We start from the raw sequence: 23,047 nt of genomic DNA, 5'->3' as shown, positions 1-23,047 counted from the left end.
TGCGCAAATACTGTGCAACATAAAAAATTGCAACTAGCATTTTTTATTCTACAGGGCCCCTGCTTTCAGAAATATATAATTGTTTGGGGGCCTGGAGCTGTTTTCTAGCAAAAAAATTATATTTTATCATGTGTGAGCAAATAGTAGGAAATTGCTCCAGTCAGCAAGTGGCTAGGATTCTACACCCCCAAACCTCAGCCTGGCTGGGATATCTAGCCAGTCACTGGAGTGGGGGGCGCTAACATACCCAACTGTTTAAGATGGACCTACGTTATGAGTTTAGGCCCACTCTCAGGTAGAATAGCATTTTCACTAAACTTAATACATCTGCACTTGTGATGTGCTGGGCTTCTGGTGTGTCTCTGTGCCTTTAAGCAAGAATGGGCTGCCTCCACGCATACATGCACCCCATTTGCCCGTTGCTATATATGCTCCAAGATAGAGACTCTCTTAGATTAGAGTTAGGACCACACTACACAGAAGGGCCTTGATGAGGCAGTGTGGTTTCCACATATTTTGCAAAGGTTGTGCAGATAAAACCTCTGTTTTCAACACTAAAAGCTAAAGTGAAATTTTTATTTGTTTAAATTTTTTTTAGGCTAGCTGGTAAGAGTGCTGGGAATTTGTTTGTGTTTGTACAAGTAGAGTTTTTACCTATAATTTCTGCTACCTATATTCCACTGAAAGTAGCCTTTGCCTATGCAGTTTTCATCATATACTCATCATATAGTTTTAAATGCCCAGGCTTGTCACATTGAAAGCGAATCCTTGGGATACTCCCCATAAACATAACAGGAACCCAACCAAACTGGTCAATAAAAGTGAAAGCTGACAAGTAGAATCTGTAAACTTAAAGTTGTTGCTGTTGTCTTTGTCCACAATAGGTAGATTGACCTCTCTCTGTCTTTTTGACCATTGTCATCGAGAAAGAGATGGGAAATCAAACTTTTACTATTATTAGAAGAACAGTAGAGTGAGGGTAGATCTTCCAATGGGAATCCCTTTTCTGGCGACAACTCTTTCAGAGGAGAACTTCCCTCACTTGGTAGAGTTTTCCTCTCACTTCCTGTTGTGACTCCAGGACAGAAAGTGAAGAAAAAATCTCCCCAACGGGACAAAGACAACAGAAAATAAAATTACAGGAATTTTAGTCTTCCATGAAAAGCGGGATTTGCAAAAGCTTCTTGAAAATGAAAAAAAGCAAATGCAGCAGTAGCACATTTTGCTAAAGAACTCTAGAAGAAAAAAAAAAGCTTTCCATACATTTGGTTGGTCTGGGTGGTCTTCCACAAACACGATTACTTCTGAGCACCACTGAGACATGAGTACAAATGCTGGGGCTGCCCAGTCCAGACAAGAGGCACTAGCATATTCATGTGATGTCTGGAGGACAGAGGGTAGGATTCCTAAGCAGCTGCAAAGACTAACAAATTCCTCTTCTTCCTGTAAAATAAATGGACAGCAGATTTTCACTTTGAATGTATTTTTATATCATTAATGTTATTTAATGCAAGTGAAGAAATATAGAGCAACAACTAGTCTTCCACTATACCTGACAGCTTGGTATATCAGTTCCAAATAAATGTTGCTGGAGGAGGCTGGTGATCCTGAGGAAGGGCAGGCAGAACTGCTGCAAGTAATGCTCAATGGACTGTGAAGACCAGACATTCACATTGGTCTGCAAACAAGAAAATGTATCATCATACACCAAATCCTGTATTATCCAGTGCCAGTAAACAACTATGCCTTATATACCTGGATTTGTTTGCCATTTGTTTCTGTCATTTAACTAACATAATATCGCAGAGAAGGCAGACATGTGCTACCTCATTTTTAAGAAGAAGGTTTCAGTTTACAAAATTGGTATGACACATAATTTTATGTTTATGAAATGTTCCAACTTGCATTGTACAAGTTAAAAAGAATTTACAAAATTCTTCCTGCAGTTTAAATTGCTTATACTTGTGTTAGGTTTTCTTTGCTTCTTAAAGATTTACATTTCTACTCTTTCTATGTAATGTTAGGAGAGGTTGTGAGGGGTTAAAGGATTAAAAGCCTGTCTTTGATATTGTAGGTTAATGATGTTAATGAGAGAAATGTATACAGCGGTAAAGTCTCAGCTGTACTACAACACACTCCATGTACATACCGTGCCAACATCCTCTGGCTCTTCATCGTGGTATATCTTTCCTCCAGATAATTCACTAATCACAAAGCTAAGCAAAGCTTCCCATGACTTGCCTGGAGCATAGGAACTCTGTCAAACACCAAAAACAGATCATTCTCCGAACATTGTTTGCAACGTCAGGTAGCAACAGATGACATGAAACAAACTAAATTTCCTTTTACAGCAAATTGTTACCCATTGTTTTTTTAAAACTATGAACATTTCTCTTAACCCCTTCATGACTGAGGCCCTTTTTTCAATTTTTGCACCCATGCTATATTCCACATTTTAGGCCTAAATTAGGGCTGCAACTAATATGATTATTTTCATAATCGATTAGTTGGACGATTATTTTTTCGATCAATCGGATAAAAAAATTAAAAAAACAAGATCCTTAATTTAAAATAAAACACACAAATGGAGTGTTACAAAGTTTACTTCAGAATAAAAATGCATGCACAATTTTTTGCAATCGCACTGCACTGGAAAGCATGGCATTGTGGTACCGTACGTTCCAGTGCGGAAGATCACACTGCGGGTCTGAGACGCGTTAGGGTGCTATTGAAATGAATGACACTGCAACGCACCTCCTGCAGCAGAAATTGTCAGGCCGAAACTGAAAACGACTTGTTTTCTCACCTTTTATAGCTTTCTCTTATTAATAATTGTATTGTACGCACAATAGCTTCAGCCAGCGAATGACAGCTGCCAGGGCTAAGATTCCGCAGGCGGCAGCTGAATGTAAATACAGCAAGCAGTGGGCTGGTGCAATATCCAGCCTGCTATTGGCCATTTCAAATTGCACTAGCAGGCTGGCTATTGCCCCCGCCCACTGCTTGCTGTGCCCTCTTCCCAGCATGGAGGAGAGAGCTAGTGGATCCAACCAACTAATTGATAAAGAGAATAGTTGACAACTATTCCCATTATAGATTATTATCGATTAATCCATTAGCTGATTGCAGCCCTAAACTAAAGAACTACTTTTTTAATGCAAGGACTGATCACTATTATTGGGGAGGCTAGCTGTGTGTATGGTAATACCAGCTTTTGGAATGTCTGCAAATGTCATCAGATGTGGCACCATAGGGTTCCTCCTATGCGACTATGGCCTTTTCTTTTTTGTACCTATGGAAGGTGTTCTTTAAGTGCATGAATACTAAGTGATGCGTAAATCTAACACTTGGTACCTTTTGCTGCTACCTGGGAAGGCCAGTGCCATCTTTGTTTTAAGATGTCCTGGACTAAAATGCAAGCAAGCCCAGGGAAGACAAACTTGTAAATCCTGATACTTATTTATGCCATCTCTTGGAAGCATCTCAGTCCACAAAAGAGATTCTAAACCCGAATAATAGTTGGAAAAAGATGAAGATTTTGCCCACTCTGGCTGTCTTTGATAGACCACCCACCCACTGATATTTACTTCTGCCCCTCTCCCAACTGCTCAGTTCATCTGTTGGAACCCTGGGTCTTTTTCTTGTGCAAGTTCCATGTTGGTCTGTGTCAGCTTTATTGCGCATCTCTCCTCCCCCACATGATTGTGTTCCAGCCTGGTGACTGGCTGCTCAGGCCTGAGAATTACATCCTGGGACAAGGGATGCAGTTCCCCCATAAAAGTACTGGGTATTTTTGAGGGGGGATGTTACCTGTCAAGAACCCTGAATGGGCAAAGCGACAGATTTTTTCAGCATGGATAAAAATAACTAATGCTAGGTCGACTTTTTTTTTTTTAAGCGGACAGCTTTTTGGTAGTATTAATCCTGCAATGAATGATTCTGCTAGCGCTGCATGTTTACAGCTGACACTTTTTAGAAGGGCTGATGTCTGGGAAAAAAAAAAAAAAATCGCCTTTATTTTTAATAGCTTCTTTCCTAACAGCCCATCTCTCATAGGCTTGCATCAAAATAGAAAACATTGATTTCCCTGCTGTAACCATTATTTGAGAAACTTTCAGTATCCAGCACTGGCACATTTAAGTTAAATCTGCCAGCAGCAGCAGGAATGTGGGGACATCATGTTCTTACCTAAATTTTTTTAGTGTTTTGATTTTTTCACATATTTAAAAGTAAACTTTGAGAAATACCAACTTTTTTGTGTGTTCCACATTCCTTCCACGTTGCACGTTCCTCAGGTCGGAGCTTAATGGTGAATGCAATCACTGCCTGAGTGTACAGTAGTGAATAGAGCACCTTTACGATACAGGTAAAATGTTCTGCAGATTAAACAAATAATAGATTGTGAAAACAATAAAACGACTTCTAGTTTCAAGAGTGATAAGTTCCAATCATAAGCTGCTGAACCATGAACGGTTTTATACAAATATGGCAAACTGCTGTCTGATAATATTGCATCTCCCTAAACTCAACCATAGAGTAATATTTCAATTTTGAATGACCATCAGTGTGTCCTGATATCTGTGACAGCATTAGTAAAGCTGCAGTCGTTTATAACTTTGTCCCCTTCCATGGTGAGGCTGTTACACTTGCAGCCAGGCTCCCTATTTAATACACATATTGGAGAATCTACTGGGAGAGTGTCACAGTCAGTTGGCTTGATTTCTGCCAATGGTAGGAAGAACTGTAAAATGACTTTTTTTTTCTTTTCTTTGCAGAGCAGAACAGTTTGAATCCACTCCTGAACTGCCCCTTTACAAAAACAATGCCATAATTCTGCCCCTTTACAAAAACAATGCCATCATTCTGCCCCTTTACAAAAACACGGCCATAATTCTGCCCCTTTACAAAAACACGGCCATAATTCTGCCACTCTACAAAACACTGGTTCGGCCTCATCATGAGTATGCGGTTCAGTTTTGGTCACTGAACCATAGAAAAGATCTACTTGAGCTGAGGAGAGTCCAGAGAAGACCGATTGCAAAAACTAAACCTGTTCACTCTAGAAAAGAGGAGATTGGGAAAGAGGGGGGTGGGGGGATGTACAGATTGTTTAGTGGTGATGGTAGAATCAGTAATAAAATGTTTACGATTAGTTCACTCAAGAAGACAAGAGGCCGCCATCTGAAATTGGGAGAAAAAAAGGTTTCATTTCAAGCTGCGGAGGAGGTTCTTTACTGTAAGAGTGGTAAAACTGTGGTTGCCCTCAAAGGGCTGGTTGTATCTGTAAGACTATATAAATGTATCTACTCTTTATCATATTAAATAATTTCCTCTGCATTCAATTATTACTGGTTTTAGTAAAAAAAATAAAGTAACTAGCTCTGAAAGTAGAAGTCTAGGAGAAAAAAATGGCAATCAGATGCTCAAGTGTACAACTATTGTACAATTTATTGGAAAATACGTTTTGGTAACAAAGTTCTTTTTTTGTAACCGTCAGATAAATATGACTAAGCACTGTTTATTAAAATAACTGATTAACTTTTTGGTCCTAGTTGAGACAGGCAGAACTGGAGTCTGCTGAATGCCAAGACCAGGGGAGGCGGAGACGAGGGGTTGCTGCGGCTGCACAGAGGTGCAGGATCTGTAGGAGAAGTTCTGTCCTTCTCTCTGCTGGTGACTATTGAGACAAGGTGGGGGCAGAGACGAGGGGGGTGCCACAGCACTAGGAGTGGTGGTATAGACGAATTCAAGAACCTTTTGAATGCATTCCCCAGAGAGCACAATATTCAGGGGTACAGGTACTCTTAGTAAAACACACACACAATGAACTCAATGGACCAGTGTCTTTACTCAACCTCAACAACTATGTAACTAACTGCAACCTTGAACTTGCTGTTTGGTATATTTCATTTCATTTACCCTCTTCCATGATACAATTATCCTAAAGCTTCTCATTGGTTTCCCATATACAAGTTTGACTGCATAAAAGCAAAAGTAAGACACTCCTACAATACCATGGTCTTCATCCTGAAGCTATTGGAACAGTTTAACATAAACGTCAACTGGACTTTTCATTGGGTCTTACGTTTATAAGCATCAATAAACAGTTTTGAATGTCTTACCCAAAAGAGACAAAAGAACCACCTTCCAGTAACTAATATTACAAGTCTACTAGTCCTCTAAAGGGTGGTGAAAAAGGCGTGAATATTCTCAAAGGTGATGCTGCAATTCTGCACCCAACCTGATCAAACAGATATGGTACTTAGGAAATGTGTTCTCTCTTTACTCCAGAGATTAGGCGGAGGACCTCTGTAGGTGGCAAAGCGCTTCAAAAGCTCATGTTTTTACACTACTGCTAAAGTGTCAGCCCACCCAACAGAGATATAGTCATACTGGGCCAATCACTGGTTTCCTATATGTCTCAGGTACTCTAAAAGCGATATCTCACTGCCATCATTTTTGGCTCTTTAATGCTGTATCCACATAAGATTTTTTGGATATTCCTCATATGGTATTTCCATAAATATAAAATATAACGTTCATTAAGGAGAGTTGGGTTCTCTCATAATGGCCACAGCAGGTAGGCAAAGTCAAGAACTCAAGTGCAGAGTTCCTACCAATGTAGACCCTGAATGACGTCAGAAATTGTCAAGTAGTTTAACTTTCCAGAATGTAGTAAAAACTAGAATGATAATGACCTAATCCCTGTTTCTTTTACAATGTTCATCGACAACTTACTACTTTCTAAGAATAATTTCTATAGCCGGCTACTCTTCAGCCTCATCTGGCTGCATCAATAGAGCAGTTTTATTATTGCCTTCAGCTGTCTAATCAATCAGCAGACTTATACAGCAAGTTTTAAGTAGACTTTATTGAATACTATGGCTCTGGCGGTGGAATGAGCATTTTATTTACTGGAAAAAAGACATGAACAAGCATTAATGGCAGCGATGCGAAGAGCGGCAAACAATGAAATAATTCTTATAGCAGAATGACATTAACAGGAAAAAGTAACAAAAAGTACTAGTTTTCATTTAGTGCACCTGTCAACAATATGCAGCAAAGAAGGAGGCAAAGAAGGGAAGGATTTCCATTTCCAATACAGACTTATTAGTAATTTCTGAGTGACTTCCCTAGAACAAGTATGCCTAACATGAGCTCTTATTTTTCCCTAACCTTCCTCATCTGCATCCTTGTTTTAGGTCAGTGTCATGAAGTACTAAATCCAGGGACAGCCAAGGAACTAGCATGATCACATGTGATTTTTTTTAACCCCCCTTCTATCCCTGTGAAAGCATATGAATTAAGCAAAACAAATGACAAACATCAATTCGTCACCAGCTTTACAGCATATTAATTATTCCCCTTGCATCCACAATATAGCACTGGGAGCCCGAGCGGCCAATTATTATTACAGGTATTTATATAGCGCCGACAATTTACGCAGCACTTTACACAGTGCACAGTCACATCAGTCCCTGCCCTTAAGGAGCTTACAATGTAAAGGTCACTATCTCACATGCATAGAGGGCCAACTTAGAGAGGAGCCAATTACCCTTACAGCATGTCTTTTGGAGTGTGGGAGGAAACCGGAGTACCCCGAGGAAACCCACGCAAGCACAGGGAGAACATGCAAACTCCTTGCAGATAGTGACCTGGCCCGGATTTGAACCTGGGACCCCAAGTGCTGCAAGGCAGAAGAGCCAACCACTACGCCACTGTGCGGACAATCACTAGGCATCAGTGCTATATTACGCCCAGATTTAAGCTTACAGAAGTGGAGTTATGATTTTATGGACCTTTTTTGGATTTTATGGATTTTTGCTCCTCCAGGCAAAATAAGCAGAAAGGGAGAGAAAGGAAGGTTAAGTTTAAGTGAGTGGGGTGACAAATTACCCCGTTGCTTTGCCCTTCAGCAGCAAAGCATACATTCACAAACCCTGCTTAATGTAACAAAATTCCATTGCAAAAGTAGTTCTTAAATTCTGGATGACATCTCACCACATCAGACCTAATTCATCCGCACCTTATCCTCCTAGTCCTGCCATGGTAGCAAACAAACAGCAGGTCTTGGGTGGTTTATACGTGACAAGCATAGCATCTACTTAGCTTTTTTCTTTACAGTGTTTTATTCAACTTCAATACTAAACTATAAAATTGGCTGTAATATACATACTACTCTCAGCTCCTGCCCACTACCTGATATAGCACCTATGGGTTGAACAAATAATTTATAAGTTATTCTTGTGTTGAAGTTTCTGTCTTGTTTGAATATTGCTGCTACATAAATATCACATAAGCAGAAAGCCAAATACAGGCTACCGACATCTTTCATTTTGTTAAAAATAGTCTATGTATTATAAGGTGGCAGTTTTTTGTCACATGCATGTTCATAGATGCCAACAACTGCTTGCAGTCTTTATCCATAAAACAAGTTGGGGACACACAGTTTAATTAAACCTATTTGCTATAAACGGGGAACATAGTTGTAACTAGTGAATGAACAAATATAGGAATATTCATGATTCAGTATAGAAGATGGTTGACATCGCTGTGTATGCATGACAGGTACACTTAAACAGACTGATCATGATTGATGTGCATGCAAATGCAGAATTTTATATACACGCATGCCTGGCAAGAACTGAACACTGTGTGCTGTATCAACTATGAATATCTGTCGCTGTTCATCTCCATCTAGGATGCGCCATCAATCAAACAAGAGGCGCATCTCCTTTCCTGACAATCAATTTTACTTTACACATGATCATGATATTAAACATCTCTGAATAAATACAGCAGCTATGGGATGAAACTTAGCACACACTAGTTCAGAGGTCATTATTCTCTATATGGAACCATGAAATGGCAAAAGAAAAAGAAAATGGCTTGGCTGTCATCCTGGTTTAATGGCTTCAATGCCTTCCAATTCACTAATTTGGAATTCAATCTTCTCTGTGACTTTATAATCTGCATACTTGTTCCCGGCAGTGAGTCAGGAAATATTGGAGGCAGAGACAGCCAGACAACTAACACGGATAGAAGGCCCTCACAAATGCAAAGCCCTTCATTTCCCACAGAGTTTCCATAAAATCATAACGCCACTTTTAAAAAGAAAGAGGGCCTGCATGTTTAACTGTCTGCAATACTCACCTCCTCTCCAGCACAATCCCCTGCAGAGTCATCGCTCCTTGGTCCAACACCAATACTCTGTGGCTAAATGACATCCATTGCCATGCAACCCACTTACTGTGAGCCCAGGTGGTCAAGGACATGTGCCCTGGGGGTGTGCCATGTTATAGAACCCCAGCCAAAACTTTTTTTCTTGGATAGGCAGGAAATATTAGGACTTTTCTCAGATGTTTATTGCTGTCTAAGTCTTAATTGGGAAGATCTCCCAGTGATGGTGGTCACCAAGACAAGATACTTCTCCAATAGGGACACCTACAGCAAGAAAAACACTAACAATGGAATGGGGAGAAGGAAAGAAATGCTGTCAGGTGTTTGCTGCTGTCTATATGAGACCAACGGGAAAATGTTGCTCACTTCTTGTCCCAGTGTCACTCAGTCCCATCTATGGCCAACTTAAAGTAGATTTAACCCAAATTGCTCTAATCTCATAAAAGTTTGTCAATATCAAATAACAATACCAGGTTATCCTGCTATAAAATGCTTGGTGCGGACACTTCCTATAATGGGGCTACAATTGTCTTCCTACACTGTCAACTTGTCACCTGCGCACCTGATGGACGCTACAAATGGCCATCCTATATCACATAGCACAGGCCTGTCGTCAGCCCTGAGCAATTTTGTGCAGCAGATGCTGAAATGCATGCATGTAGATCGGATGTGCCTGAAAGAAGCTGCAGAAGATCAGCAATGATATGCAAGATTAAAATCATATTTAGAAGGAAAAAAAAAATCAAATTATGATACAGGGTGCTTTAGCAAATGGAATGTTTTCCAGTAATGGTATAAACCTACTGTAGGATATTAGAGGAATCATCTGGCAATCGACAATGAATGATAACATACCACCACACTTGCTAAAAATTGAAAATCTTCATCTTTGTAAGAAAGATGGAAGCTCTTAAATTAGCAATGATAATCCCACTGGTAAAGTACCGGTCTGCTGCATTTACACAAATATGAAGCAATGTAAGGCTTCCTGTTTTGTTTTTTATATGACACAGCTATTCTACTTCCAGGTTGCAATATTCAAGCTTTTCTGGTTGCTCTGCATGGAGTCTTATTCTAAGCACACCCCACGTCAAAACACCTTTATTACTACTAAAAAAAAGTTGCCATCCCACATTTCTGCCGATGGCTAAATGTCCTGTGTTACAAAAGGCTAATTTGCTCCTTCATGTGATAAATGTTAACAACACAGGACAAGAGCCAAAAACTTAGAGCCAAATGCTGAGTACAAGGCAAGCTCTCACTGCAACCGTGCTGAATGATAACAAAAGCCGTAATTGAGCAGCTTACATAGTCCAGGCATTTCTATACCACACAGTTAAATGGTAGTCTTTTTTGTATTAATATGCATTTAAACATGCAATAAAATAACTGAACATTGGATAGCACTGTAACAAGAAAAGAATGCTATTACAGATTACTAATCTGTATAAAAGGAATTTAATTGTAGTACATCTCTAAAATTCATGCACGTTTTCCCACATTTATCCTTTTAAAGACCCTGAATGTACAGAAGAATATTTGTTGCTGTGCCAGAAATGCATTCCACCTCTATTTGCTTGTTGGGGGCTGAAAGCGTACACTGAATCCCTCCCAATATCCTCATCTCCACAACATAGGGACTGATTGTTCTGTAGTACAAGATGAGAATTGGAAGGACTACATAAACCCCTTTTACTGAAAGTGAAAGTGTGATCAGGACGGCTCAATTTCTGACAAGAGCAGCAAGTAATCTATCAATTTATCGAACAGATATAACAAAATGCTTTCAATGGCATACTGAACAGACCAAAAGGGAGCACATAAGAAAACATTCATTGTGAAGGTTTACATACACTTTAAATTATGCTTAAATTGCCACAACTTAAACTGCAGTGACCCTCCAGTAACCAGACATTAGGTTACAACACTGCAACAATGAAAGGATAGCTGCTGATTGCAAGTTCTGAGAAATCAATAGGAAATATACTTTTATATATTTCAGGCAAACTGCATCAGTAAGTAAAACCATGTCTGAGTACTATATTTATATTATAAGCCTATATAGCAGGGGCGCCCACAATTTTTCGTCTGGAGATCTACTTTTCAAATGACGAGCTCATTGAGATCTACCAACGAAAAAACACCTGCATTCAGGGATGGTGCGGTGCACTGAAGTCAATGGCACCGCAGTCAGGCACCACAGGCAGGCCCCTCGCACACAGTGCGATCGCTTGCACCCGGAACCCAGGCACATTGGTCCCTGCGTTTGAAGTCCAGTACAATCCGCAAAAATGCTGCACTATTTTTGCAGATCGCACTGGACCGGAATGCAGGCACTAATGTGCCTGCGTTCCGGGTGCCGGCGATCGTACTGTGGGTGGGGGGCATGGCTGCGGTGCCATTGACTTCAATACAACCCCACACCCCATCCCGCCCCTGAACGCAGGGAGTTGGCCAGCTTACATTCTAGTGCGTCCTAGAGGCCCCGGCGTCCTGTCCTCCCGCGGTGCTCGTGTGGCCTACGTTGCACATGGGGAAAGGTGTCCCGCCCCTTTCCATCTACGGCATCTGACACATTCAGCCGGCAGCCGCACAAGCACCGTGGGACCATAGCCAGCTCCATTTGCTCCCGAGCCGAAAAAAAAGAAAGAAAAATACTCCCTTGATACTCAATTCTAGACTGGTCCCCACAGCCGCTTCTCCCCAGGCTCCCGGGGGTTTTTGGTCAGGGCAGGATGGGGTCGCCGTACAAAAATTGTACGACGGTTCGATCATCGGTTTAAAATTTTCGTATTATGATTGCAAGGTGTATGGGCACCTTTAGGGCTTGTTCATACGACGTCCGGATTCTGCCCTGACCAGATCCGTGCGCTCCTGCACTAAAAATGCATCCCAATGTATCCCTATGTGTTTTTGGGCTACAGTTCTCACATGCGCAGTCCGCTCAGGTTACGACAGAAAAAAAAATACTGCAGGTCACATTTTGTCCGGTCTGGAAACGCAAAAACGTGTCAAAAACTCACTGCACTGCAGCTAACATACAGGCAGCCCCACTCCAGCAAAAACAAAAAAAAATGTTTGTTTTTGTTTACTGGAACGCATCAAAAAAAACGTCAAAACTGCATAGCACCGCGTCTGCAGATCTGCTCCAGATCTTGTCCGGACATCGTGTGAACAAGCCCTTAGACAGGAGGATGCCGTGGTTTCCAGGATTCCACAGCCAGAGATGAGTGGCTGAGTTTGCATTCTCATAAAGATTATCTAGATATTTACTAATGGTAAATACTAAAAATATCAGATATCATCTAAATACAACTTTAGGACCAGCTATATTTCAAGGAAAAATGATTCAGGCAGTTCCGTTACAGTTCTGTAGATATATCTTAAAATATATTCAACTGGAAAGAGTGATAATAACATTTGAAATGATACTGTGCGCAGTATATATGTTATACATTGTTGTAAAGATATTTAGGTTCCCTTGTTCCAAAAGAACATGATTTTCTTCACATATGACGTGCATTGTAGTGCAAAGAGGCAAAACTACTCTCTGAAGAGATGGCAACACTGTCTATAAATGCTGTGACCTCTATCATAAAAGGCTCTACTATAATAAAAGACTTAATTTGTGGTGCTCTTTCATGGCGAAGGGTTCAGATCAATTTTCTTTTGGATTGAACAGCCTGAGTGGTATAATGACATTTACTTTAGCTTAATCAATGTAGGATTGAAAGAGATACCAAGTATATCTAACAGCTAATAAGGCAGTTAATGCTATTCCCAGAGCTGCACCTCAAGGGCACTAGACAGGAGTAGGGGTTTCAAGGAAAATACTAATGCTTTCCACACACTGCATTTTCGTGGAGAAATCCAGGTGCAGCCATATTAAAGCTAAACTCCAGGCAGATATAAAAGATACAAAATAACACAGTTTTGTTTCTATGAATACACCAATAAACAAACATTTGTAAATGCAAGCAAAGCAGTGCAAGTACCTGCTTTTGCACTTTTGTAAGTTTCTTGCATTTCAAGAAGAGCAGAGCCCAGACAGAAAGGGAGAAACCGCACAAGGAGCCAGCCAGTTGTGCTGCAGTTCTCATGTGTTTACATGGAACAGAGAGCGGAGTGCGAGATAATCACTCTGCTGCTTCTCCTATCATTGTCTAGCCACAGGCTGGTTGGGGGGGGAAGGACAAAACCTGTAAGGCCTCGTTCAAACCAGATGCACTGCATCTTCTGGCCACACTGCATGTAAGGCCTCGTTCAAACCGATTCTGGCCAGAACGCACTGCATCGCATTGCGGCCAGCTCACTTTTTTGTGGGGCAAGAGGGGGCGTGGAGGTCCATTGAAGTAAATGGCATCGTAGCCCCACAAAAAAGTGAGCCGGCCGCAATGCGAGGCAGTGCATTCTGGCCAGAATCGGGCCGGAACGCACTGCATCTCGTGTGAACGAGGCCTAAGCGTACATTCAGGAGAACTGTGGACCCCGTTCCTAAGTACGGATTGTCCGTAAGTCGGACATCCGTAGCCCGGGGACTGCCTGTATGTGGGAATTTATTAAAACTGGATCAATTGCCCATAGTTTGTTCAGTCAAGCTTTGAAAATGAAAGTGATAAGCTGATTGGTTGCCATGAGTAACTATTCCAGATTCTGTCTGCTCCTGTTGAGATATATTCCCCTCGTTGAGTGGTTTTCTCAAATTTGACTGCAAAAGTGGAAATATACTTTAAGCCAGGGCTTTGAAGCCTAACTACTGCAAATGCATTAAAATACGGTTACTGAAATTAAACAGCTTGCTTATTATCGTTAGATGTGACCTCCAATTTCATATGAATTAAGGTGTCCGATTTCTGAGTTGTAAAATCCTTTTACCTCCAAGCATTTATATGCACTAGAAATGTTAATCCAGCACCATACCAGTGAAATATTTTGGAGGTCATGCAGAGGACTCGCTTTCTCTGCTCTGAGATTTGGCTAGTTTATTCTCATTTTTTTCCTCTAGGACCTTGCATCTCAACTGTATTGAATGACTGATAAAAGGAAGACGACAGGGGACACTGATAAGCCAGTCAAACCACAAGTGAATTTCCAGCCCAATGTCACTTTATACTGATAAGAAACAATCATTATTTCTGCAGACAAATCAGACACAACAGAACTTGCAGTGATTAGACATTTTGTCCCCCTTCTCCCTGTCCCTTAAAAACAATGCCACGGAACTGAATTTACATACCTTTGTGCAGTGGTTGGGGCATTGTTAAAACCTGAATAAGCAACATTGAGGTCACATCTCGGAAAAGCAACGGAACTTCTGCCCTCTCATCTTCACTTGTCCTGAGAAATAAAAATAAAAAAATACAGCAGAGACCATGAAACCACACAATGCAAAATGTTTTATTACCTACTACAATGGTGGTGGACTATTCAACCCCCCACCTTCCTTCCTTTCCCCACAAAGATAGGATATGCCAAAAGGTGTCTAACCTCCCTCCTCCTTAATGCTGGCAGGTTACCAAACACAAATGATCAGCTTGACCAAATGGTTTTATTTCAGTCTGTGGAAAGAGATATGGAAGGTGTGCTAGTGTTGGATTCTCTCAGGGAAAACTGATCAGACAAGGTCTTCCCGCCCCATTCATTTATTTCCCTGAGAAACCTTGCTTGCTGGTGTCAGTAGGTACTTTGCAGTCAGAGGTCATCACTTGATCTGGGTGACCGTCACCTTATGGGTCGGGCCCACACATACAAGATGTCTTCTATGTGATGCCAGAGAATACTTTTGTACAATAATACAAAGGGTAATGGTTATAAATTTCTCCAACATAAAACATGCAGTTGAGCAAGAAAATCTTAAAGAGACACATGTCAAAGCTGAGTCAATTGATGGGGTTCAATGCCTATGTTACAAGAATATGAGCATGGTGAATATGTGAGGTAATGGTATATAAAAAAAAAAAAAAGGAATGAAAACGAAAATCTTTTGACGATCAACAAATGTGTTCGCCAGCTTTACTCTTTACAGCTGACTGCTTTCGCAGGGCTACACATAAATAGGTATTGAAAACAAAAGATGTGTACTTAAATTAAGTTCTAAATAAGAAATTGGCAAATAGGCTAAACAAAGAGTGTTAATTGAAATATCACGCACACAGTACTCCAGAGAGCACGATTCCTGGCACCGCCAACTGGGTCACAAATTGCTATCACAGTAGTAAGCGCAATGCTTTTAGACAAAAACAGCCCCTTGGAGAGTAACAAATTCATGAGCAAGTCGTTTAAAGCTCTAAGATGGCAAACTCAGCGGCTGAACAGTCCAAACTGATTATATACCTCTAAAAATGCAGGCAAATATATGTAATGGCATATGTTACGGAGGAAAACACCTAGAACCTTTTTTACCTATGATAGAGGTGGACAAATGAGCTGACAGTAAGCTCTTAAGCCAGAGATTAACCCCTTCATGACTGAGGCCCTTTTTTCCATTTTTGCACCCATGTTATATTCCACATTTTAGGCCTGAATGAGGAATTTACAAAAGCCAGATATTAAATGTTTATATGTGATACCTGAATTCTGGGATCTGTCAAGCTTTCATTTATGACAATTTACTTACTGTTGATGTTATAGCTTGTAATAACAGCAGTAGGAAGTACCAAGAATCTTTACCACTTGAAGATAATAAACTTAGGAAGTACAAACTACAATTTTGAGCTAAAACCTATATTGGGCTCCTCCCCCCCTCCACTGCTCAGGTGATTGCTCAGAAAAAATTATTAATTTAATTACTGTGCTACAAGCACATCTAAGAGACATATAAAAACCTCAGCATAATCATTTGTAAAAAAGGAAACTGTTCTATTACATATGCTTTTCTGCAGACAGCCTACCTTGAAACATAAAAGCATTAACATAGTCAGTGTATACTTAGCAACCTGCAGCTGTTGTACAATATACCATAAAGAGTGCAGGGCTCTAGACTACATAAAGTACTACAGGCGCAGTGGTCAGGAGTATGTTATGTATAACCCACCATACTCTACTCAAAATACAAAGAGGAGAATTTATCAAAACTGGAGCAGACAAAATCTGGAGCAGCTGTGCATGGCAACCAATCAGCGTCTCTTTTTAGAATCTTAACTGAACAAACTGAAGAGAGAAGCCGATTGGTTGCCATGCACAGCTGCCCCAGATTTTGTCTGCTCCAGTTTTGATAAATTCCCCTGTAATTGTTTTATGAATGGACAAGGGAGAGGGGGGTGGATAAACGACATTGCAGCTTCTATATATGTGGACCGCCACTATCATAGCTGTAGCAGACCAGAAGAAGTGGCCTGAATGTAACTGTAAATATTAAAAAATATATCAATATTTAACATAGCATACGCCACCTAGTACCTTTTTTTTTTAACACACATACCGTCACTCGCTCACTTCCCGATCCTCTCCCTGCAGAGAGCAGTGACTGTCAGTCAGCGCTCTCCACAGGGATTCCCCCCCTCCCCTCTCCCATCGTCCAGTGCTGACTGGATGAACAGATTGGGGAGGGGGCGGGCATAGTTGGCTCTGCCTCTAGATAGGCAGAGCCCGCTGTCAATCTGGACAGTATTTTCGGGATCTGTCCCGGCTGTGGCGTTCTCAGTATATAGCAGGCAATAGCTCCCTATATACTGAGCTTTGGGTCACGGGAGGACATTAGTATATGTCCTCCCATGACCCTAAAGAGAACTATGGGGTAAAAATCATTGCTTGAAGGCCATATATACCATAAATAACACAAGGTCCAGTGCACAGTGTAGCCTGCCAGAGAGGGCAGATATAGAGCATAATATTTGTATTTACTGTATTCATACTTTCAAAGAAAATAATTATTTATACTTGGGAAAAAAACAAAAACAACAACAACTTACTTAGAATTTTTTTTCTGCACTGACTGAGTTAACTTTTTCCAGGGATTGTACTCGGAGTCGATGCTGTACAGCCTCATGTGCATGGCTAAAACATGGAAAAGCTGATCTGAAAAAGAAAAAAATATATAATACAAATGATGGGAACTTGTAACCATATCACAATATCTCCTGATTATAGCATCACAGCATTAAAAGAGTGGCAGATTGGGTAAATAAAAATAAAACAAGTGACTAAAACAAAATACATCACAAAAACAAACAGAGAAAGCCAGGGGATAGGATACAATCCCATCCCTAGCATGAGAGTGACAGACAGAGCCAGACAGTATCGGTGAAGGTACATTTGTAACTAACAGCTCGATATTTTCGAACACAGGGTCCCACTAGAGGTCACAGAACAAAAAATGCTCCTCATGGGGAAGGTCAAAAAAACAAGATGAGGACATTTTAAAATGGGGAAAAAAAGGTTAACGTAAGTGAGAATAAAACAAATGCATACTCGATATGTGAAAAACTGTCCATAAAAATTGAGAGATTTTAGGCAAACTATAGCACTTCCTTGAATGGTTGTCTTAAGTTTAAAAGTATGTGAATAAATGTAAAACACTGTAAGCACACCTGCCAGTATTATAGTTTGTTCCAACCCCTGTAATTTTTTCATCCAGGACATGGTGTGTACTGTTGTGTGTGTGTGTGTGTGTGTGTGTGTGTGTGTGTGTGTGTGTTGGATATGCTAAATGCATGGATGCCCCTATGGTGTGAATGGACCCCCTCAATAAAGGACATCTAAAAAGGAAAATTAAATAGCGAACACAGAAAAAGAAGGATTCACTGCCCTCTAATTAATGACTGGTAAAACATACTCTTCCCATGAGTAAAATACAGAATAACACAATTGGGACCAATTGTAGTAAAACTACTGTAGTAAAAAAGTAAAACAGTTCTTAATAATTTTACTTTACTAGAATACATGTTCAAAGCAATCCCTATGTTGTACTTGGGGTCACACCATTTTCCGGACCAGTTCTGGAACGCAGTGCATTGCCGCAATTTTATCGTGTTCCGGAGCTGGGTTTTTTAAGCTTCAAAGGGGCTTTAAGTGGAGGTCCACTGCATTCCATGCGTTTTGAATGCGTTTCGTGTTCCAGTGCATTCCAGACCAGACAAAATAAGTACAAGCAGTATTTTCCTGGTCTGGAACGGACTGCGCTGGTGTGAAAAGAGGCCAGAAATAGCACAGGGATACATTAGGATGCATTTTGGATCCTGAAACAATCTGGTCTGGAGATGATCTGGATGTGGTGTGAATGGGCCCTTAAATCAAGAGAATTTAAAAACGAAGAATATAAAAACACAACAGTATTCATCAATATGCCACATTTACCACTTGCAGCCTGCAAGTCCAAACAGAACGGCTGCTTTCTACAGGTGCAAAAAGCTACTACTGTGAAATACAGATATATAGCAGGAGAAATCAGATGCAACTGAATAGTTCAAGAGACATATTTATTTATACAGAGTCTGCATACAGTGCTGGACTTTCTTATTAGTCTGCAGACTGCACTGGTCTGAGAATCATGGGAGCATCTTGCATGAAATGCGTCTTTGTAAAATAAAGATTTTTGTAAAAAATTAATTAAAAAATATTCTATAAAATGTATAATGTATTACTTTCCAAAATGTGGAAAAAAAACAATGCGTGGTTTATTATGTGATTATGCTGCTTTAATGTCACAACGGAAAAATACCTGTGCGGGTTAAATTACCAATGAAACCAATTCACTGCTTAAAATTTAATGTAGTGCAGTCACTCATCTAATTAGATCTCTGATGGCATGGATTAAACAATTAACACACACATTTCCCTGTTAACTAAACCTGCAGTTATTGACAATTGTAATTATACAAGAAAGAATTACAGAAGTAAAGATTCTACAAACCAAAAGGGTGAAAATGTTTCCTTTAGCATTATACAAAATTCTATTTTCATTTTGCTTAAAGGGAAAACTATTATGGTTTTGTGTTGAATGTTTTTTTTTAATTTGGATATTTTTAGAAACTAATGATTTTGCTTCAAAATGTAACTTTTTTATTACATTTTTTTAAAACTTTCATTTACTATATTAATAAAGAGTATTCCTACAATTCCCGGCACTCTTTTAAAAACACATTGGGGGGAATTTATCAAAACTGGAGCAGACAGAAACTGAAGCAGTTGCCCATGGCAACCAATCAGCATCTCTCTTCAGCTTGTTCAGTTGAGATTTCAAAATGAGAGATAGAAGCCGATTGGTTGCAGTGCAAATCTGCTTCAGATTTTGTTTGCTCCAGTTTTGATAAATTCCCCCCAATGTATTTTTAAAAGAGTACAGCAGAAGCTCCTCCCTTTTAGACACTGTGTCTAAGTGAAGGATAGGAGTCATTGCTCTCTCGCTTGTCCGTTTTACTACATGAAAATGCATTCAAAGTAGAATCTACTCATTCCTGTGTTGTTACTATGTGTTTCAGTCTCATGTATTTTTGAAACAAAATGTATTATTGTTTAAAACATACAAAACACATGTATCATGCATTTGTAGTGCATCTGTGCAATGGAACATCCATGAAAACCCAGACATGAGTTACTACATATTTTTAGGTTGGAAAATACTCAAATTACCTCAAGATCACTAGGATAGTCAGACTACAGAGGCTTACCACATCAATAGATAACTACAGCACTGAAGTTGATTAAAGAGGAAATGACCTATGGAAGCTTTGCCCAAAAAGGCAGACAGAGGACAAAGGATTAGTCACCAATTTTTTCTATAGTTTCCCTACAAGAGCTTCAAGAAAAGGATTTTACGGAAAGTCAAAAATCCTGTTTTCCTACTCTTTGATGAAAAAAAAAGGCTGTCAGCCTGAAACAAGATGTAGCGGAGGGATACTCTAAAACAGCTTGTACCACATCAAACCAATGGAGGTAAATCTTCTTGGGATGAACCAGAGCAGGTCAGAGAGATGGAAGTACAATATACTGGTTAAAGTTGAAAGGAGGAACCACCTTAGGGAGAAAAAAGAGACCCTAGTACTCAAGGTCAAATGTTGATCCAGACTGGATTGGAGAAAGGTCAGGATGCATCCCACAGAGTATTTCCTGGGATGAAACTTTCCTGCTTCACACCATGAGGAGTATGCTTCCCAAATGCAATGGCAGACCTTGTGAGTGGTCCGGGTGGAGAGACCGTTCTCCTGAGTCCAGGTCTGGTCGACTGAGGAAGTCCTCCTACCAAATTTCCACACCTGGAATGTGTACAGCAAACAGAGCTGAAACGTAAATTCCCACCCAAGTCAGAAATCAGGGTGGCTTCACTTTGGGCCATAACATTTCTAATTCCTCCCTGATGGTTCTCTGTCCTTTCAATGCTGGATATCTCGACTGCCAGGTCATCCGATCCTGAATTAGTCAACCGAGTTATTCCAGTAGGTTAATTGGGGAAGAGTTTCCTCCGGAGACAAAGTCCCCTGCACAGAAAGAGTGTCCAGAACTCCTCCCCAGCTTGTCAAGCTGGCATCCATCATGAGAATCTTCTAGACCAATGTAAGGAAGCACTTCCCTGACTCCAGGGCTGGATTCATAAGCCACCAGGCCAGAGACAACCTGGCGCTGCGTGTCAGGTAAATTGTTGAATCCAGAGAATTTCTGTCCCCCACCACCAGAATGTTGAATTGCAACAGTCTGGAGTTGTATTGAGCATATGGGACTGCCTTGCCGGATGTCACCATCAAACCCAGAACTCTCATACAAAAGCAGAGAGCTCCTGGAATGCAGAGTTTGAATTTGGGAGTGGAGAGTCAGTTTTTCCTGAGGAAAAACCCTGGACTATGCAGTATACTAGGAGACCTAGATATTCCAAGTGATGAGTGGGTTCCAGCACTGACTTCTGAAGGTTCAGGATAAAACTGAACCTTTGTAGTGTCTATACAGTCTTTTGGTCATTGACAGACAGGGCGTGAGTGGATCTTCTAGCAAAATTATTTTTAACTTGAGTTCCACTAAGTGGACTGATTATCCAACTGCCACATAACTCTCTTATAATACATCCTGAAGAAGTCACATCAGTATCCTACTAATGAAATGATCCTAACCTAAGTATAACTGTCTGTCAGGCAGTGCACGATACAGTTCAAACTAAGAGTACTAGAAGTGAAAGACATGCAGTGTAATCTTATTTATGTCATTTTTACCAAACCCATTAGTACCAAGATAAGAGTCAACTGCAAATACGGAAATAAAATGGTGAAATGTTTAAAGTGCAAAGTCTAAAAATATTAAAAGCACAACCAAAACCAAAAACCGACTGGTTTCTTTCTACAGCTATGTCCACTCCTGGCTTTAATACTTGGAGGGCATATTCAGGAAAGTTAAAAACCCCCTGACTGGGACCAGTCATTGTACATAAGCAGAGAGGGTCACATTGATCCTCTGTGTATAGTTTTTCTTTTTAGAACAGAGACCCCTGCTGGAAAACCCTGGCACTGTGACACCATGATAAAGATAAATGGCATTTGAAATGTACTGTGTTTTACTTGCTGGACTCCAACCAACCAGTACCCATAATGTAAATAAATCAGACATGGCCTGTGTGTAAGAGGGCTGTAAGAGCTAGAGACTCCTCTGTGAATCTACATAGTAAGGACTCTAATAAAATATGGCTTTCTTCACTCTTCCTGGAATTTTATTTTTGCAAGTGCAGATATTTAGTATTCTGAACAAGATACTATGATTAAAACACTGAAAAATAAAAGTATTATCCCTAGCCACCAAAAAAAGGAAAAGTTAAACTGAACAACTTAAACCAAATCCAATTATGAACAGTCTGAACAAATCAAAGCATTAATGGGAGGGAGAGCAGTTAAATTTAGTAGGCAGAACCAGCTTGTTCACCTTGTCACATTGTTTCAGAAGCTGACATAGGCAGGTCTATCAATCACTTCTCATTTACATTTCCCCAGTGGTTCTGTCCTCATAGCTCAATCTACTAAAACAGTACTTGACCTATTTGTTCCAACCGTTTTTCCCTGATGCTTTTTGCTGTAAAAGCTCACCTGGGACACTGCATTCCATTTAATGCAATATCTAATCGACAAATTTAACACTTCTTACAAGACTATTATGGAGTGCTGTGCTTAATCACAGTGAAGACACCTCATTACCACCACGGTGAAACAGACAGAAGAGGAGTGTCTCGTTCACAGGCTTTTAATTGACTGAACGGAGTCTCAGCTGCAAAACCGTGTGTTTTACTTCAAAGATGTCCTTGACATTAAAGGTTGATACCACACAACTTTAGTCAACAGTCAGGATACTACAGAACAAATGTCTTTGAAGAGTCATGCATACTGTACTAAGTAAAGGCATTCTATTCACAGGGAAACTTGCCATGTAGAATTCAAGTTAATTTACCACCAAGGACACTATTCACATGAAGCCTCTATATTTTTACTACGTTTGTAGGGGAGCACACAGGGGAGGTTAATAGGCTTTAAATTAAAACACAAGAGTGTGAGACATATTATGTCCTCAATTTTTTAATGCTAGTTGCTTGAGAGTGTCAGTTGCTTGAATGCCGGCTAATGGAGAGTTTACTGTATGTTCTAAAGGAGGCTTTCATATTTAAATGCTTAACTTCTGAATTACAGCATTCATGAAACTGTATACTTTGAAGTAAACAGGCTAAAAGTTACATGGGGCATCTGGATTGTATCTGCTACTATGCTAAAGTGCATGTCCAGCCATTTGTTTTTAGCTTTGGATGGAGGATTAGAACCCTTATAAACACTTTTATTGCTGAGGCTCCATTAGAGAAATTGTACCTCCACTACTGTCACAGTGAACAGTTTCACCAGACAGGGAGTGAGGGGAAACTTACAACAGCAAGACAGAAATAAAAAAATGCACATTTATATGAGTAGTC

The 23,047-nt window shown here is 40.2% G+C and overlaps 1 protein-coding gene across 1 annotated transcript in view; it reads right to left on the bottom strand.

The window, feature by feature from the left end:
* UBR3 (ubiquitin protein ligase E3 component n-recognin 3 (putative)) overlaps positions 1-23,047 on the bottom strand; it is a 132,347-nt gene that overhangs the window by 9,311 nt on the left and 99,989 nt on the right. Inside the window, exons 32-38 of the mRNA XM_018554562.1 lie at positions 17,091-17,196; positions 16,615-16,623; positions 14,417-14,511; positions 4,252-4,376; positions 2,150-2,257; positions 1,553-1,678; positions 1,264-1,443 (exon numbers count right to left, since the gene is read on the bottom strand). Of these exons, the coding sequence (XP_018410064.1) occupies positions 1,264-1,443; positions 1,553-1,678; positions 2,150-2,257; positions 4,252-4,376; positions 14,417-14,511; positions 16,615-16,623; positions 17,091-17,196 (749 nt within the window). The remainder of the gene's footprint in view (positions 1-1,263; positions 1,444-1,552; positions 1,679-2,149; positions 2,258-4,251; positions 4,377-14,416; positions 14,512-16,614; positions 16,624-17,090; positions 17,197-23,047) is intronic.

The sequence above is a fragment of the Nanorana parkeri genome, unplaced genomic scaffold, assembly GCF_000935625.1.
Source record: "Nanorana parkeri isolate BGI_ZX_2015 unplaced genomic scaffold, ASM93562v1 scaffold165, whole genome shotgun sequence".
Classification (NCBI taxonomy): Eukaryota; Metazoa; Chordata; class Amphibia; order Anura; family Dicroglossidae; genus Nanorana; species Nanorana parkeri.
The sequence above is the reverse complement of the archived record's forward strand: the minus strand, read 5'-3'. Positions and strand labels throughout refer to the sequence as shown.